The sequence below is a fragment of the Haliotis rubra genome, unplaced genomic scaffold (genome assembly GCF_003918875.1).
Source record: "Haliotis rubra isolate DU_JTF1 unplaced genomic scaffold, ASM391887v1 Scf98, whole genome shotgun sequence".
Taxonomy (NCBI): Eukaryota; Metazoa; Mollusca; class Gastropoda; order Lepetellida; family Haliotidae; genus Haliotis; species Haliotis rubra.
In genome coordinates, this window is record NW_025767723.1 from 1086808 (window position 1) to 1106420 (window position 19613).

General features: G+C 40.5%; 1 protein-coding gene and 1 long non-coding RNA gene across 2 annotated transcripts; both read right to left on the bottom strand.

Moving 5' to 3' along the window:
* Positions 1 to 788: 788 nt before the first annotated feature.
* On the bottom strand, positions 789 to 1956 carry LOC124265457. Its single transcript, XR_006895459.1, has 2 exons — positions 1881 to 1956; positions 789 to 1521 (listed from the first exon to the last, which is right to left on the bottom strand). It is a non-coding gene; the product is annotated as an uncharacterized LOC124265457 (long non-coding RNA).
* An 87-nt stretch (positions 1957 to 2043) lies between these two features.
* Positions 2044 to 17552, bottom strand: LOC124265456 (cholesterol side-chain cleavage enzyme, mitochondrial-like). Its single transcript, XM_046700250.1, has 9 exons — positions 17473 to 17552; positions 14405 to 14627; positions 11897 to 12078; positions 11062 to 11266; positions 10119 to 10287; positions 8674 to 8840; positions 8223 to 8304; positions 6900 to 7112; positions 2044 to 2413 (listed from the first exon to the last, which is right to left on the bottom strand). Exons 2-9 carry the CDS (start codon positions 14509 to 14511, stop codon positions 2297 to 2299), a joined length of 1242 nt encoding a protein of 413 aa, XP_046556206.1. The 5' UTR covers positions 14512 to 14627; positions 17473 to 17552; the 3' UTR covers positions 2044 to 2296.
* Between the last annotated feature and the right edge of the window lie 2061 nt (positions 17553 to 19613).

Below are 19613 nucleotides of genomic sequence, written 5' to 3' on the forward strand. Positions count from 1 at the left end.
AGCCGGCAAATAGCTACCCTGGTCGATTATGTACGAGTCAGCAACTTTTCTTGATATCATATTTGTATGGTAGTCGTACTCATCACAAAACCAATCAGTGCAAATCCAGTGGAATTTTATTTTAGATTAGTCCAAAGAATGACCTTTCAGCTTTGTCTTTTCACGTGATACACTTCAATATTGGTAATTAAGTTCCTAAAATTTATAAAGCGGATCGTAATTCTTTTTTCAAACTTCAGAATCATTTTAATACCAATAGTTTCTCACTTTCCCACTTGGAAGAAAAGGTTTGTTACCTCTACTGTCCAACGAGATAAAAGCAATGGTTTATATGTTCGAAGGTAATTGTACGTGTATGATAGATGCATAAATGCAGTACAAAATGCATATTTCAAAAATGGGATGTGTCAAACACACCACCGTTACAGGATGCATGCAGGACGAACATGGACACTCGAGTTATCCCCCTTGGAGAATTCTTTATCGCATAAGTAATGTCTGTCCAGTACTTCTTCTTGTGGGTCATAAATAGAACATAGTTCTTGTGTCTCGTTTCATGTTATTTTAGAGTTTGAAAAGTTATCAACTTCTTTTTGTGTGGTCTTTCAGGGATTATTTGCAGGCCGACATCTTGTTCCTGAAATGTTGCTTAGTGCGTAAATCAACAATACATGCCAAACCAAAAGTTGTTCAGTGGACCGATCACACATACCCCGACACTGTAACTGTCTGGTTTAGGTTTAGTGTATTTTCAGGCGTTGACGTTTACATTTACAACAAAATACATATGGCAGGAACTTCTTTATTGATGCATCGTGGAAAAAACACGAAGCATCTTCATCCCACGGTTTTCTTGTATACAATGCATTACACACAGAAACAAATTTGTGTGCTTTGAAATTTGTCAGTTGTGACTCTGTGATATTGTGTAAAATGGACATGCTTTTAAATGTACACCATGACTTTAAACATTTAGTGCTGTCAATGCTAACACGATAAAGTAATATGCTGTATGTTTGTACAGGTATTTGAAGGTCGGTGACATTTGGTGCAACACGGTTATGACTCCTTGACCCAAAATGTTGCTGGCAAAACCATTTTCCTTTAGGCCAAATGTACATAGCAAGACGCTTTAGGACCTTACTGTATACTGCCACATTCCTTATGCCAGGCCGTACTTAAACAGACTGTAAACAGCAACATTCCTTCTGACCATAAGACCAAACTGTACATCGTCACGTTCACACTGCCACATTTTTCAAGGACAGACTGTACCAGCAACACTCTTTATGGTCAGACTCTACACTGCCACATTCTTTATGCCAGGCCGTACTTAAACAGACTGTAAACAGCAACATTCCTTCTGATTATAAGACCAAACTGTACATCGTCACGTGCACACTGCCACATTCTTCAAGGTTATATTGTATATAATGACATTGTTTAAGGCCAGACTGTACATAGCCAGACACTCCAGGGCGAGACTCTACACTACCACATTCTTCAAGGCCATACTGTACACTGCCACATTTTTCAAGGACAGACTGTGCACTGTCACAGTCTTTATGGTCAGACTGTACACTGTCACATTCTTCAAGGCCATACTGTACACTGCCACATTTTTCAACGACAGACTGTACACTGTCACATTCTTCAAGGCCATACTGTACACTGCCACATTTTTCAAGGACAGACTGTACACTGTCACATCTTTATGGCCAGACTGTACACTGTCACATTCTTCAAGGCCATACTGTACACTGCCACATTTTTCAAGGACAGACTGTACACTATCACATCTTTGTGGCCAGACTGTACACTGTCATATTCTTCAAGGCCATATTGTACACTGCCACATTTTTCAAGGACAGACTGTACACTGTCACAGTCTTTATGGCCAGACTGTACACTGTCACATTCTTCAAGGCCATACTGTACACTGCCACATTTTTCAAGGACAGACTGTACACTGTCACATCTTTATGGCAAAACTGTACACTGTCACATTCTTCAAGGCCATACTGTACACTGTCACATTTTTCAAGGACAGACTGTACACTGTCACATCATTATGGCCAGACTGTACACTGTCAAATTCTTCAAGGCCATACTGTACACTGCCACATTTTTCAAGGACAGACTGTACACTGTCACATCTTTATGGCCAGACTGTACACTGTCACATTCTTTGAGGCCAGTCTGTACAAAGCGACTCTCTTTAAGGCCAGACTGTACAAAGACGCACTTTTTTATGGCCAGACTGTACACTGCCACAATCCTTTTCAGCAGCAGGATGTCATGACCTCGTCCCGAAGACGAAGCGGATGGGATGTTTGGTCCCCACAAATATCCTGTATCTTAATTGTACATCTTCATGGCCATGCTCCAGATCCACCCGGAAATGCTGCACTATCTGAAACAATCAAATACAGATAGATCAAAATAGGTCAAGATAAACTCTGCCGACAGTTTTATTGACTGAGTTTAGTTATACACCGCTTTTAGCAATATTCCAGCAATATCACGGCGGGGAACCAGAAAATGGGCTTCACACATTGTACCCATGTGGGCAATCGAACTCGGGTCATTGGCGTGACGAGCGAACGCTGTAACAACTAGGCTACTCCACAGCTCCGTCGACAGTTTGAACTAAATCTTCGAAAATAGAAAACCCCCACGAAACTTCAGAACGCAAGAGCAATGCTAAGACGTTCCATGCACATGAATTGTGTTGGGCGTGACCTCTCAAACCAATCAAAATATGCAACTTAACCTTTCAAGAGTGTTCAATATTATATATACAAGAAATAAAGTCCTTTTCAAAATACGCGAAAATCACATTAATACAATTGAAAAATACATGTTGATAAGAAACCCAGGGGTCATTAAGCGATATAGTCACAAATATATTCCAAATGTATTCCTTGAAAACATTTCAGATGATTGTGTAAACACATTCTGCACGAAGGCAAGGTCCTTAAGGGAAGGTCAAGGTAACCCAGTAGAGGTTGTGAATGAAATAGCTCACGAGGTCGCGCACGTGCTAATTGATTCTGCACGAAAAACATTTGGCGATATTCCTTACAAGGCTAATACCACTACTTGTAGTAAAACGAACGCTTTCTATAAGCCATGGTTTGGATCAGATTGTAAGAAGAAACGCAAGTCATTTTGTCAAAGCAAAATATGTCTATTATAAGAACAGAACCGATCATAATAAAACTCTTTTCCGTAAAGCAAGTAAAGAGTATAAGAAAACAATGAATAAGTATATAAAGAAAGAAAATAATTTTATTAGAAAACCGTTACGCGAAACCCAGCATTTATCTCCAAAACACTACTGGAGATTACTGAAAGGTAAACAGAAAGAAGACAGTTGTCCTATCCCATTAGATGAATTCTATGATTATTTTAAAAACGTTAACGAAAGTACCATTAACGATGATGTGGACCTGGATGGAATGTCAGACTCCCCAAATTATGATGTTAGTGTACTCAATGATGAAATAACTTCAAATGAAATCGTCGTTGCCCTTCAAAAACTGAAGAAAAACAAGACGCCTGGCTTAGACTTGATTTCAAATGAGCACTTATCTTCAGCCTTACCAAAACTGCTACCATTTTATGTTGAATATTTTAACGCTGTACTTAAGACTGGAATTTGACCGAAGCATGGCTTTCTGATACTATCAAACCTATCTATAAGAAAACTGGTAATCGTACGGACCCGGCTTCATATAGACCAATCTCTATCTTAAGCTGCTTTGGTAAACTTTTTACTAGCATCCTAAACGAGAGATTAAATAAATTTTGTGATGATAACGATATAATATCGCATGCCCAATCCGGTTTCCGAAAAGGCTTCTCCACAACAGATAATGTGTTTATTATTCATAATTTGTTAAATCATTTGAAGAAATGTAAAAAGAAACTCTGTGCCTTTATTGATTTTTCTAAAGCATTTGATAAGGTTTGGAGAATTGGACTGTGGACCAAATTAAGACAAACTGGTATCAAGGGTAAAATACTGACTTTAATACAAAATATGTATAATGATATAAAATCTTGCGTTATGGTAGAATCTGCAAGATCAGATTTCTTTGATTGTCTTTCAGGAGTTAGACAAGGAGGAAACTTGTCTCCTCTTTTATTTTCTTTATTTCTAAATGACTTAGAATCCCATTTAGAAGAACAAGCATGTGTCGGTATTGAATTAAAATCAAATAATGATGAGTTTATTATTTATCAAAAATTGCTAGTTCTACTTTACGCTGACGATACAGTCCTCTTAGCTGAAACTCATGATGATTTACAACATGCACTGAATAAATTCGCTGTATATTGCGACACGTGGAAACTTAAAGTAAATATTAGTAAAACTAAGATTATTGTTTTTGGTTCCGGACCTGCAGCTAGTTATAAGAAATCGTTTACACTATATGATGATAGAATAGAAGTTGTAGACACCTATAAATACCTGGGAACTCTACTACACAGAAATGGTCGTATGAATTTTGCTGTTAAACACATAGCCGATCTCGGTACGAAGGCATCAATAGCGTTACTAAAACGTGCCAGAAATGTTAAGTTACCACTGCACCTGCTCCTTTCTGCATTTGATAGATTAGTAGTACTAATATTGATGTATAGATGTGAAATATGGGGACATGAGAAGACTGACATGATAGAAAGAGTACATCTAAAATTTCTTAAATTAGCAACTGGTTTAAAATATAACACCCCTAATTTCATGGTGTACGGGGAGCTTGGTAGGGAACCTATTCAGCTTCAAATTTCGAAACGACTAATCTCGTACTGGTGTAAATTGACATTATCACATCCAAATAACAAAATAGCAACTTTCATTCTTCAATATATTACTAAACAAAACAAAACAGCGAATTACTATGTCTGGCTAAGTCATATTAAACATATTTTCTGTAGGTGCGGATTGCCTGACGTTTTTGACAACCCTCATCTATACTCAAATTCATGGATCATTTCAAATGTTGAATCTATCTTAAAGGACCAATTTTTACAATCGTGGACGAGCGATATGCAAAACTCCTCTAAAGGAATATACTATAAAGTTCTGAAGCGCTCTCTAAACTTTGAACAATACCTACTTCTCTCAGATGCTATTTCTAAACCGATCCTAAAATTTAGAACATGCAACCATAAACTTCCCATAGAAACTGGGAGATGGCAAAATATACCAAAAGAACACAGAGTTTGTAACTTATGTGACTCACATTTGATCGGAGATGAGTTCCACTATTTGTTTAAATGTAATTATTTTGCAGACATACGTATATCGTTGTTTAAAGAACCTTATAGTTCCTGGCCAAATTTATCGAAATTCCGTTAACTGTTTTCAAGTAAAATATCTACCCTTAAAAATGTATCCAAGTTCATCAAGATTGTTTGCAAACACTTTAATTGATGCATCATTTAGTCATCTTGTTGTACATATTGTATGTAACATACTCCTTTGTTATACTCATGTACCACCGAAGGTGGATTATTTTGAGTAATAAAAACGTGTGATGTTAATGTTATGACACGACCTTTGTATATTTCCTGTATAAATGAATGAAACAATGCCGTCAAAATGTATGGGCAATATTGAAGGTTTAACCCAACGAGAATATATTCCAGGCTGACATAGTACAGCAGTGGATGCATCAGCTGCGACTCACACAGTTTGGTTTCTTTGACAAAAGAGGAAACATAACAGCCGTGGGGTGGAGTCAGAATTATGGTTAAAGCGTTCCAAAGAGTCGGCGTAAGAGGCAACTAACGGGATCGGGTGGTCAGGCTCGCTGACTTGGTTGACACATGTCATCGGTTCCTAATTGCGCAGATCGATGCTCCTGCTGTTGATCACTGGATTGTCTGGTCCAGACTCGATTATTTACAGACCGCCGTCATATAGCTGGAATATTGCTGAGTGCGGTGTAAAACTAAACTCACTCACTCACTTACTCCAAAGAGTCGGGTTTGGGTACAACTCCTCACGTGAGTACAATGTGTGAAACCCATTTCTAGTGTCACCCGCTGTGACATTGCTGGAATATTGCTACAAATGGCGTAAAACCTTATTCACTCACTCACTAAAAATGTAACCGCCATCCGATTGTTACGGGTCTTACAACAAGCATTGGTTCTTGAGTAAGCGAGTGAGTGAGTGTAGATTTACGCCGCACTCAGCAATATGGCGGCGGTCTGTAAATAATCAAGTCTGGACCAGACAATCCAGTGATCAACAGCATGGGCATCGATCTACGAAATAGGGACACGGTAATATGTGTTAACCAAGTCAGCGAGCCTGACCACCCGATCCTGTTAGTCGCCTCTAACGACAAGCACGGGTTACTGAAGATCAATTCTAACCCGGATCTTCACGGGTCCATTGAGCATACTTTCCTGAGAATCCCCGTGGTTCACAGAAACCTTCACTAGAAAAGTGAAAATAGCAAGGAAAGACATTTTCCTAGGGTTTAATGTAAAGACCTATGGATGTCTGTCATTTCACAATATAGTTTGTGTTATATCGGGTACATTCCAAGGCCTCGTTTCATAAAACGATCACATGTGTTATGACTATCGCAGGAGTGTTAATATAAGAGAATTGCGATCACGTTGGCGCTAAAATCGCTTTGTGGAACCGGGCCAAAGTCTTAAGATGTTAACATTTGAGCACGCATATCATGCTTACGACCAAGGATCATAATCGGAAGATACTAGTATCTGATCAGCGGATCTTAAATACAATTAGGAAGTGACTAAATACGTCACGCAGCAGCATCTTGCTTGCAACTATGAGAAGGGGTAACCTCGAGTGTGTTATGATACGAAGCCATACATATGGCTGAATGAAATGTAATTGTGTGAAATACCTTTGTGAGTGCGAGATATATTTCTTGCTCGGCGAACCTTCTCCCTAGACACTGACGGGGACCGAACCCGAATGGAAGTACAGCGGATGATGGGATGGGAACCATCCTCCTTCCGGTCTCGTCCCTCAGCCACCTCTCGGGGAGGAATGCTTCCGGGTTAGGAAAGTACTTCTCGTCCTTCGCCGCTTTCTGGTTCATCATGGCCACAGATGTCTGGACAAATACGAGTCACTTAGGGGTAGACCGTGAGTTTGAAGATTGCTCTTTCGTTTATCATTAACTCGTGGGTTTCAACAAAGAGTTTTAGGTCTAATTTGGAACGCCAAAGCCGAAGAAAAGTCAATTTCTATCAACTGTCGCAAATGATCCATGCAGCGTAAATGGCAAATTCGTGGTGAAAATAACATGAATGGATTAGTAAAACTGAGTGATTTTCTTAAGACCAGCACCTGCCATTTTCCTACACCAAGGTACCACATCGTGATAGAACGGAAATACTGTTCCAAGCGGCCTGATAATACCTGTTTTGTGTTCTTAACACCACGTACACATTATTTTCGCAAGAGGAACACACATGGGTAAGATTATCTTTATCACGTCGTGTCATTCTAAGCAACTGGATGTTTAAGACGCAGTTTCATGAAAGGAAGTAACTTTAACATCAGCGTGAAGCGTCTCCTGAATATAGCACCTACTGCTTTCGCAGTCATGTGATCGAACACACATCGATGTATGTAACTTTAGCGTAGTTCCGACTAGGTGAGGGTATTTGCGTATTTACTGAGGCTTAATACAAATATTTTTGGTTGATAACATGCATCAGTGTTTGAAATACGCATCGGCCCATGGGTCGGAGGCCGACGGTTAGTTCTGGAACTGATAGTCTTGCATTTCAACAGGTGTGCTGATTACTTTAAGCTATTATAAGTAAGGTTTCAACATTGTCGACAGCTAAAACTGATTTTGCTGATATCTTTTCATGATGAATTTCCATCAAACTTGATTCGACTGTGAATTTGGATATATTTCAAATGAACTATACACAAAGAAAATGCACTTTCTATGGAAAGTATTTACAAATATTAGTGAATGAGTGAGTTTAGTTTTACGTCGCACTCAGCAATAATCCAGCTATATGGCGGCTACAAATATGAAACTGTAGTACTACAGAATATATAATGTATACTTGAAATGAATATGAAAGGCGTACGACATTCATATACACAATTAATGAAAAGTTTATTCATTTAGAATTTGACGTGTGTTCAAGAGAAAGCAACACGTGTATTGAAGTCGGTGATCGAACTCTATAGTTTAACTTACACCTGCAGGTATCCTGTAGCCTTGAAGCACAATGTCGGTGGCTATATATCTCTGTGGACCAGACAGTATTGGATAAGCTAGTCTGAAAAAAGTAACAGTTCCTCGTGAGGAGCAATGTTGCACATACTACCAATCACCAGTTCTTCTGATCCAATTAATCATTTCTAGGCAGTCCTCAAAAAGCTGGTATACTGATCAGTGCGGGTACGAACTGTCCCAACTTGTAATAGCTTCAAGGAGGTACACCGTCAGAGTGTAGACACTACCACAGAAGGTATTAACAAAATAAGGCTATATATTGATCAGAGCAGCGTTAAGAAACAACCGAACTGTCCCAAGTTGTGATAGAGTAAAGGAGGCATACCAACAGGTTGATTACCACCTAAGATATTAACAAAATAAAACTATAATCACATTTGTGATAGGACTCAAAGGACACTTGGCAATGTACCTGAACGACTCCTTCATACAAGCAAATATGTACTTCATCTTCCCGAGCGCCTCTGTCGTGAGCGGAGCTCGTGGTCCAACTGTCTCAACGACTTCTTGAAACAACTTGTTCTGCTTGTCGGGATTACGTGCAAGATAATACAGAATCATTTGCAGGTTCCGCGCTGTCTGGAAACACAACAGGCATGTACGTGTTATGTGTTGGTAACTGTATATTCAGAGTAAATATACCCTACCAAGGTCAGATCAGCCACCACATCAGCCGACTGCCCAAGAAAACTACCGGTATAGATGTGACCTTCAGCTCGGACAAAATGCTAAAAACTATTCTGAAGGCCAATGGTAGATGTACCTCAACCAACACCAGTCACAAGCCCAGGGGTTGCATCTACAAGCTAATGTGTGATTGTGGCAGCAGCTTTGTTGGAGAGATGTCCCGCCCCATTGACATCAGGCTCAAAGAGCACAATACCTCAGTAGAGAAATTGGATCTAAAATCAGCCCTTTCTGAACACACTGTGAACAATCCATCACACTCCATTGACTGGCAAGCTACAACCATCATAACATCCAACATCCATGATTGGCAACGACGCAAGATTTCGGAGTCTATCAGCATCAAAAGATTAGCACCACAGATGAACAGGGACCAAGGGGTTTACCTACCCAATGCCTGGGAAATTAATTAGGTTCAAGGCTTCACCAATCACCTTTTAATCCACTGTAACAGCATCAACTCTGCCTTTGTATCTTACTCCATCTTTTGTTTTTCATTAGACTATCAGCCACCCTTTTGTACACCAATTAGACTCATTGGCTTCCATCACTTACCCACCTAATCCACTGTAACAACACCATATCTGCTTTTGTATATTTTAGTCTCTTTCATCTTATAATCCTTTTATATATTGTATATACATGCTTAAAATCACTCTGGCTTCATGTACATTACTAGTATATATATCCTGTATATCTGTTAGTTCGCATTCACCTGACGAAGGGGCAAGGAATAGCCCAGAAACGTTGTGTATACAATAAAGAAGTTGACATCCATAATATTTTGTCTTATACTTAAGTACCAACTTCTATATGCCTCTCATGAACCTCAACAGTGATTTTACTTGTACATAGCATTTGCTAGCAGAACTGAATTTCAGCTTTATGAAGGCGGTCTGCAAATAACTGCTCTGGACAAAACTCTATCTAGTGATTGACATCATGAGCATCGATCTATGCAGTTGGGATAAGGTGACGTGCATAAATCAAGTCAGTTGTCAGACCACCCGGTCCCGTTATTTGTTCTTAGGACAAGCATGGGTTGCTGAAGACTAAATCTAACTCTTCACGGGTCTATCCGGTTATCAGCAAAGAGTGAACTTCGAATGGCGAAACGAGTCAAGCAAATCTACAATCATATTTGAGTATTGAATGATTTATCCACCTTACCGATTCTGTCCCAGAACTAAACAGTTCAAATGCGACCGATCCCATTTCTTCAACCGAGAGTTTGTCCAGCATCAACAGCGACATCATGAAGTTGTTCTCGTCCACGACGCCGTCGTTTTGTCTCTGCTGGATGTTCGACAGAGTGGTGGAGTAATAGTCTGTAGCATGACTACAATAATATATTAGACAATGCATGCACATTATAATGAGAATAGTAGTTGTTATGAATGAATTGAGGGTTCTGTGTGAATATACTGAAATAAACAATTCCAGGTAGCCAAAACGACATTGTTTTGAAAATGTAAGGGTGTAAAATTCCAAATACGACCAAGTTGTAATCTTTTGAGCTTTCCCCACTCGCTTGGCTGACATTATCAACGAAAGACAATTCAAGGGTTGGTCTTTAATTTTATTGAGTTTAGTTCTACGCCGCACTTAGCAATATTCCAGCTATATGGCGGTTTTTATTTTACTTAATCAAGGAACGGTACCAACAATATCTACTTGCTCCTTTAATGTTTAAATGCATTTTTGTGCAACCTCCGGAAATAGAACAACAGCTTTAAAACAGTTTTAATATTGTTTTTAAGGTTTCTTGCTCTCCCTAAAACGAACTATCAATGACAAATATTGGAACTTTATAAACCAATTCTGCGTGGTATGAGTGTCATGTTTGTGTTATAAAGTGTTATGGAGGAACTATTTTGAGCACACGCTGTTGATAGCAGTCAGTGAGAATGCGACTTGGTCAGCTTTGTGAATAGAGGGCATTTTGACATAAAAAATTCGTTAGTTTTTACTGTTTCAACCGTTTTGTCAAACACGATGTATATCTCATCGTGTGAAGTTTGATAGTCACATTTTCACGAGCTGCAAAGCTTTCAGACTTCGCTCGAAGAGATATACATTGCATTTGACAAAAAGCATGAAACTATGTATTTACCTGATGATACGGTTCACGGCAGTGTCGTATTCCCTCTTGGCCCTCCATGGCAGTTTCTTCAGTAAAATGTGGGGAATAGTTAGAGTTTCATTCATCAGCTTAAACATGGTTTGGATGTCCTTCAGATCCTGCAGCTTCCAGGGATCACTCTCTATGTTAGGACTCAGATACCCCAGACGTTTGTTATAGGCGATCACGCTGATGCCTGTTGCCATAGTAAACAATACATTATATTGCGTGTGTGTTGTTCGACAATATAAATGTATGACGGTGGTTCTAATCAGGACCAGTAAATCCAGTGATTGATATCATGAGCAACTATTCACGCCTTCGGGCTATGTTGAAACACCACCAACCAAGTCAGCGAGCCGGAACACCCTATCTATTAAAGCCGCCTCTTACGACCAGAAATCTGGCAATGAAATTGATATTTTGCAAATATTAAAGAAGCTTGGAAGCTTCATCTTTCAGAAAATATATCTCCTTTTAGATTCGTTGGAGGGTCCCCAGTACCCCTTGCCAGGCATACATTTCCCCAAGTGGCGATCTGGTCACCACGCTAACGCGATCTCTTTGATTGCTGCTCATCCAGTCAATCACTGGATTGTCTAGCCTAGTATTATACTGCCACGGTGCAAACAGAAGACATGGTATACCTTGGTTATTGCTTAATACTGGGATACCCGTCATTGTCCCGTACCTCAGGAAAGGTTGGATGTGTATCGCATGAGTTGGCTTAAATGAGGACTGTCTGGACAGAACTTACGAGTCTTGTGATAACTTGGCTTATCTTCTATATAGAATATTTATATGATAACTTTTGCAGGGTTCTTACTTTCACATGCATATCTGAAGAACATTTCCAGTGCGCCGTCTTTCTGGATTTTACCCAGTTTGATCTGAGCTACGAGATCATCTGCGACTTCATTCTGTACCGGAAGGTAGTGATGCGCAGAATTTACCTTCATCATCCGGGCATTTAAAGGACTTCGATATCTGTGCCATTCTTCTCCTTCTCTGAGGAATAAGAGGCAAATGTTAGGTCCTTAGGGTGATTTGACAAGGTATACAAGCCTTCTTTGATTCACTAGATAACATTGAAGGTCGATTGAAATGTGAATTACTGATAACTTATGAAAATCACACGTTTTTTCCTTCTTCCATTCGTAAATACAAGATGATTTTCCAAGAAAAAATTCTTTCAGATGGTCGAAAACTTGCTCGGGTTCTTTTTGGAATGGACCCCTAAAGATCCGGGTCAGAATTGGCCTTCAGCAATCGGGATCGGGTGGTCAGGCTCGCTGATGTGGTTGACACGTGTTATCGTATCCCAACTGCGTTGATTGATGCTCATGCTGTTGATCACTGGATTGTCTGGTCCAGACCCGATTATTTACAGACAGCCGCCATATAGCTGGAATATTGCTGAGTGTGGCGTAAAACAACAACTAACCAGTATTTTTGGAATGCTTCCCAAAACGTAAAAACCAAAATTTAAATTTACGCACACATTTGATGTTGCAAATGCTCCAATACTTGCAAGTACTGAAATGAATAAAGGGTAGTTCCAATTCACGTGCACACATCCGATACCAAGGTTTGATCATATCTTAGATACACCTGGAAAAAAGTTGAGCACCGCTAACTGTTGACCGCTTACAGATCTATGTTCAAGTACAGCTTGTGTATGAGGAAACGTATGGTAATAATGTTCATTTAAGAAATTATTGCAAGTGTACTTGGTGGAAAGTGTCTCCCAAACACACCCTCTGGAGCATGTGCAGAAGCAAACCTACGTATTTTCACAAGTGCAGTTTGTGCACGTGTCACAATCTGCATGAGTTTTTATGCCACTACGGTCAGAGAAGGTAATCAGATGGCCTTTAAAGCAATTGGTCGGGAAATGGATGTCCACTACACAGTTGTCAGTCGTTGGGTCAGAAAATACTGGGAAACCAAAGAGGTGAAGGACGACCCATGGTGACGTCAAATCGTGCGACGTACACCAGGCGACATAGGGTACAAGCAGTTATCCAAGAACGTGGAGGGTACACATATATTGATTGTACAACGTTCCAAGGGTACAAATAAACGTTTTTATCTCATCACATACCCGCCATGTTGCCTGATCCTCTCGAGCTTGTGAGAGGTATATGTTTGAACCAAAACAGATAATTTGTGTATTGTGCCATATCAGTTATTAAACGTTGAAGGAAACTGCCAGATTTTCCAACATACTGTGCGTTCCGCACCACTGTTGTCTGTAAAATTATCAGGGTGCTTAACTCTTTTCCAGGTGTATATAATGCAGTTACTGTGGGCCACAGACCCCTATCCTGGTCTCACTGAACAGCTTACAAAGGGGCTTGTAATGGTAAAACAATTAGCACCAAGGTTTAGTCAATGACGGGGGATCAGCACAATACAAAACGAAATGGGTATCACGAGGTTAACACGCCAAGTTTTTTTCAGGACAAATTCAACATTGCTCACTGTATTACCCCTGTAAACCTATAAACATATTTCAAGCCAACAGATTTACACTGTACTTGACTTGACATCAGCATTATCTGACAAAATCTGACAAAATTGGCGTTAGTAGATTTATGTGCTATAAACAATATTCATTGTTTATATTGTGAGAGAGCGAGCATTATCTATACCGATTTAACAGTATTTCAGCAAGGGCTGGAACGGGTAACCCGGATACCCGGGACGGGTGGGTAATAAGTTGGACCCGGGTACCCGTCTCAATACCCGGACTCGTTATGATCATGTGACCAATATATTAAACAATGTAATATGTTATTCTTTAATGATTTAAAGTCTGTATTGTCTTTGAAGATTTAGACATAATTACAGTCACTTCTTTTGAATATAATACATGGTTAAGATATTGAAAAACTCGAAAATTTAGCCTCCGAAGATATATTGCCATTTCTTACAAATTTGATGTTTGGAATTAACATAACGGGTACCCGGGTAGGGTAGGGTAATCGGGGGTGGAGTACCCGGGTAGAAAATTTGGACCCGTCCCAGCCCTAAATTCAGCACTATCATGACACCATAAATGGGCTTCAAACATGGTACTCATGTCGGGAATCGAACCTGGGTCTAACCACCAGGCTACCCCAGTGGCCATATCATCAAAAGATTATTAAGCGACAATTTTTGTCAATGCCTACTTTTTCCAATCAGTTTATTAATATGGGGTAAATGAATCCACCATTCAAAGTGACACTGATAAACCAGTGCTTGAAGGTGTTGAAAGTACGTGTGCAGAGTTGCGTACCTTGTCTTTGCCAGGATCTATTGCTAAAATATGTTAGTATGCGACACTTACAGACTACCAACTCCTTTCGGTATGCCGTACTTCTCACAGTGCAGTACGTTGATGTAGGGCTCCATCCTCCGGGGGTACTTCCCCTCACTCCTCATCACCGTCTCCATATCCCCCACATCCGACACCAGCACCACCCATTCACCCAGGCGCACACGGACCAGGGGGCCGTACTGGGTGGCAAGGGCATTGTACAACAGGTTGGCCGTCTCTACAGTGTACCTGGCTGGAATTGGCAGAGAGTGTGAAGTAAGAGGGTAAACATATAATTGTCTGTGTACTGGAAATGGTAGAGCGCATAAATTTGGAGGCTTAATATAGATCAACCATCCTCGAGCATCTTGGGCATTACATCTCAAGTCTAAACACGATAAATATTCTGGTCTCAGTCGCCACCCAGAATTGTTTCATTCGGAGCATGGTTCAAACGCTTCAAATGCTATCGAACCATGTTTCCTCTCATGAGCGAGGAATATGCTCTCCTGAGCTGGAGAGACGATGACGTCACGTACGAAACGATGTCATGGTGGCTAACGGGTCCTGCGCATATATTATATAATTATATTATGTAATACTACATAAATCTACGTTTATAACGAACATTCTTAGAACGAACTGACGAATGAAACGATTTTTGTCATTGTCACTTGCTGTAAGTTTTAGTCTAAATGCGTACTATGATCTACGGTTATATAATATAACGAACTAAAATTAGAGGTCCTTTTGATTTCGTTTTAACCGTAGTTTAGAGAAACAAATTGTGATACAAGGGATGCTCAAGGATGAGGATTTCCGGACAGGGATCAGGTACATAATAACATATTAGAAACCGTTTATTAACTGTTTCCTTTGTGTAAGACTGTGACGTGGTATCTCAGCATGTTAAGGTGACTGAAGAAGATAGCTGGTAGCTGAGAGTAAACGCGAGAGTTTCTATGGACATTGAGTAAACTTACAGGACAAAACAAAAAGGGGTGGGTGGGGTGCCCCCCCCCGATCCGCCTATGCATTACATGTGGACGTTTTATGGTTGACAGGGTGGTGATTGATATCGTTGTATCAACTCAACATATGTATATGGAGTGTAGGAATGAGTCGTTGTTCTAGGGGGGCCACCAGCAACAGTCAGGCTGTAATTATTTAATTGATAATTGACCAGGCACATTAGTTGGAGGGCGATCTATATCGTCAAAGACACGCAATCAACAAATGATGGTACTCTAAAACATTTCCGTTTTACTTAAGTTTTCTTTTAATTTCTAAGCCCAATTACCTTAGGATTTCCCACTCAGTTCCTAAGATTTAATACAAATTTACACACAGTAGGCCTATATTGTTTCGATAAATATTACTTTCAAATTAAACATCACTTAAACAACACATTGCGGGATGGAAAGTGGAGTTAAGAAGATTCTAAGGTTAAACATGTGACGCAGAGGAAAACCCAGTGTTAAATTTAGTAACAGAAGTGGAACACTCCAATTAACTTTGCGGGTACAGCAACGTGCGGTGAACTTGGACAAAGTACTGTGACTATGTGTCCCAGTCCACCCAGCTGTGAATGGGTACCTCGTAAGGATGGGTAAGCCACGTTAACTTGGTGCGCCTAGTGGCTGCAAGAGTTGTATACTCTCAAGGGAGTTGAGATTGTTAATTCGATGTGTCGTTGAGATTGACATGATCGACGGAAAAACAAAGCGCCTGTGAGCAGCCTAGCTGGAACTCGGCACTATATGTAAATAGATTAGAGATAAATAATTGTACGAGGTCGAATACGTGTTAGTTCCAAATTCATGAAAGGTTGGGTAGCTTATTAGTCAAAGCATTCGCTAGCCACACCAAAGCTCCGAGTTCGAATCTCCACCTGGGCACACCGTTGTATTACTAAAAGCGGTGTAAAACTATACACACTCACTAACTCGTGACCGTCGCTGCTTCAGTATCATTCAGTTAAGTATAGGTATACTTGTCGTATCCCAGGTGAAATGGGGTTTAACGTCGCACTTAAGAATATTTCGCTCACATGACGACGTGCATGCGTGTGTATGTGTATGTGCGGCTGCTTGTACTAGCCCATACTTAAGCTGGTTGTAAAGTGCTAGCCCACTGAGATACCATGCCGCAGTGAAGCATGAATACCCCACTCAGACACATTATACTGACTCCGATCCGACCAGTCTTTGTTGTACCCATTAATGCCGAGCGCCAGGCAGGGACAAACAAGTACTATATTTTAACGTCTTTTTGTATAACGCGGCCGGTGATCGAACCCGCGACCTTCCGCTCTCCTGGCGGACGCTCTAACCACTACACCACTATGGTCTCCAAAATTGGTATGATGATGCTGGTGATGCTGGTGATATCAATCACTTGATTCTGTCCTTCATTATCGATACTTACAGGTCGCCCTTGCATATTTGAAATTGTCCAGGAGGAGGTGACAAACTAAAAAACCAAAAGCATTTTACGTGACATTCAGTACAACTTCTTCAAACCGAACCTCGTTTATCCAACAACCCAACAATCCGGATGATTTCCATTGAGGATGTCTGCATGGTTGTGTTTTTGTCTTTTAACGTCTTTTTCACTGTTATGTTCGAGCTATATGACAACATGCTTGACCAGAAAGTTGACCAGGCAGTCCTGTGATTGATATCATGACTGACTGACTGACTGAGTTTGGTTTTACGCCGCTTTTAGCAATATTCCAGCAACATCACAGCAGGGGACACCAGAAATGGGCTTCACACATTGTACCCACGTGGGGATTCGAACCCGGGTCTTCGGCGTGACGAGCCAAGCTTTAACCACTAGGCTACCCCACCGCCCCTGATATCATGAGCGATCCCGCTGATTATCAATCATTCCCCGGCAGAGGGGCGGTGGGATAGCCCAGTGGTTAAAGCGTTCGCTCGTCACGCCGAAGACCCGGGTCCGATTTCCCACATTGGTACAATGTGTGAAGCCTATTCTATTTCTGGTGTCCCCCGCCGTGATATTGCTGGAATATTGCTGGAATATTGCTAAACCGCGTACAACCATACTCACATTCCCCGGCAGAGCATACTTACTGAAGGGTTTGAACAAAAAACATGGCTCCAATAAACGGTATGTTGTACAATCCTCTAGGTCCAGGAATGTCTTGAAATGGCCTAGCGTTTCGAATATCCATATCTCTCACAGTGCCGGTAGTGGAGTACTTTCGTAGATTCTTCCACACCTTCCCAACGCCTCTGGTTGTCCGCTTCATGGTACCGGCCTTGAGTGAAATGTCACAGCCTAGAATGATTGTCGATGACAAACGTGTTACCAATGTGAAACTGATTTCTGCGAAGAGATGGGTGTGTTTGGTCCTATAGGTGATGTGTACAGATAGTTCACGACAAGGAAAAGGAAGTGACGAACAAACGTGAGTCATGGGTAAAGAAACACGGCATGCACGTGTATGATATACATTGTTAAAATAACACAAAGACGCGAAATCATATATATATTGCAAAGCTAATTGTTACGATGTAGTTAAAAAGCATCGTTAGAAACATGAATCAACTCTTGTATTCTAAGATACTGTTATACTAAGGATATCACGCGTCAATGTCGTATAGTGTTCACGTATTTCAAGGACACATTGTGTACCCCAGTCTATACATTCACGAAACGTAAGGGGAAACGAAAGGGGCAGCTCTATGTATTGTTCGTTTTCATTCAGCGTGGGTTCCTGCGACATGGATACACTCATGGTATCTTCGACAGCACTGCTGAGTATTTACCATGGCGTATGTTTTCCTTTGTGAGTGAACAGCAGTTCAGGTCATTGATCTCACGGAATGTATGAAGTTCTCATTGAAGGTTATTTGTACTTCTTTTCGACTTGTTAGAATGTACAGAAACTGGGTCAAACGAACCTGTGGCAGTTCGTGAGTTGAGGAATACTTTGATCAAGGGTTCGAATCCAGGTCCGCCTGCATAGGGTTCAAGGTTTGTTAGTGCACATTGGCCTCACCAAAGTTGTAAACTTAAAGGACCTGCCTCCCTATCTATTAAGTTATCACGTCGTCAGGTTCAGTATTTCCTCTATTTGACGCGGGCATGTAACACACATTATCTTTCCTCATGTAAGAATGTCCATCTCTGATTGGTTCACGTGACCTTGAACAAATTACCATTTATGCCCGTTGAACGGCCGTACACCGTCCAAGCGGGATAAACATCTTTTTGGGAGGGAGAATAAATCATTTTTACCCCGCCCCATGGAAAAAGCATGCATCCACGGCAGTCAGTGAACCGTGAGCCAAGGTTCGGATCGACGAGTCAGTGCCATGTTAGTGAAATATACTTCTCACCAAATGTTTAGACTCACTATAGTAAATATAGCCACTTACTTCAGTCAACTGTTCTAAACTAAATGTTGCAAAATATTCCATACTGACAGTGTTTAAAGGTACTGTTTACACATGAACTGATGTATTGTAAAACAAATTTGTAACGTTGAAAAGATTATTGTCACGAGTTCAGTAAATGATGAATCTCAGTGAAAATTGGCGAATTCTTAACAAAACTTTACACCACAACGCAGCTGTTCACATGCACGATATTTGCACATGCTTTTCAGTAGTTTGATGAATGATCCTCGTGCAATTCAGCTGCATAAAGTTTGGAGTTGGTTCCCCCAAGTTAGTGGAGAAATCGATATTAAATGTAATTATTTCTACACATTTGTTGTAAGTGAGTCTAAACTTTTGAAGAGAAGTATATATGATTGAATTTCAGTTTGTTTTAATGTTATATTTACATAATGAGAGATTTAAACATTCGGTAAGATAATTTCGTTGTAGCATATCCGGCTCGGGCGATAAAACCTAACGCGGGACACGTAAAATGCCACAACATACTAGCGTCTCATTTATGCCGAGTCAAATATACGCTCTGTACGAAAACGAAGTCGGGTCCCTAGTATGACGCAGGGTTCTCAATAGAGGCCGGGTTCATTTTTTGATATTCCCCAGGACATAAACTTACGTCATATAATAATCACTGCTTGTCAAAATGGCCGTTTCATGCAAATGTACATTCGGCTTAAAAATTGGGATTCAAAGAGTTAAACAGACAGACGTCGGACTCAAATACACGCCCTTATGTAAGTAATATGACAAGAGGAAAGACCTCTGACTCGCTTGTGTAAACGGGTGGGTGCTTTCAAGTACAGTACGTC

Coding starts and splice junctions, on each gene's coding strand:
- LOC124265456 (XM_046700250.1), bottom strand. CDS start 14,511: ATGGAGACGGTGATGAGGAGTGAGGGGAAGTACCCCCGGAGGATGGAG. Junction 7,113..8,222: donor GCTACAGGATACCTGCAGGT/GTAAGTTAAACT, acceptor GTATTTGTCCAG/ACATCTGTGGCCATGATGAA. Junction 2,414..6,899: donor TATATCTCGCACTCACAAAG/GTATTTCACACA, acceptor TGATTGTTTCAG/ATAGTGCAGCATTTCCGGGT.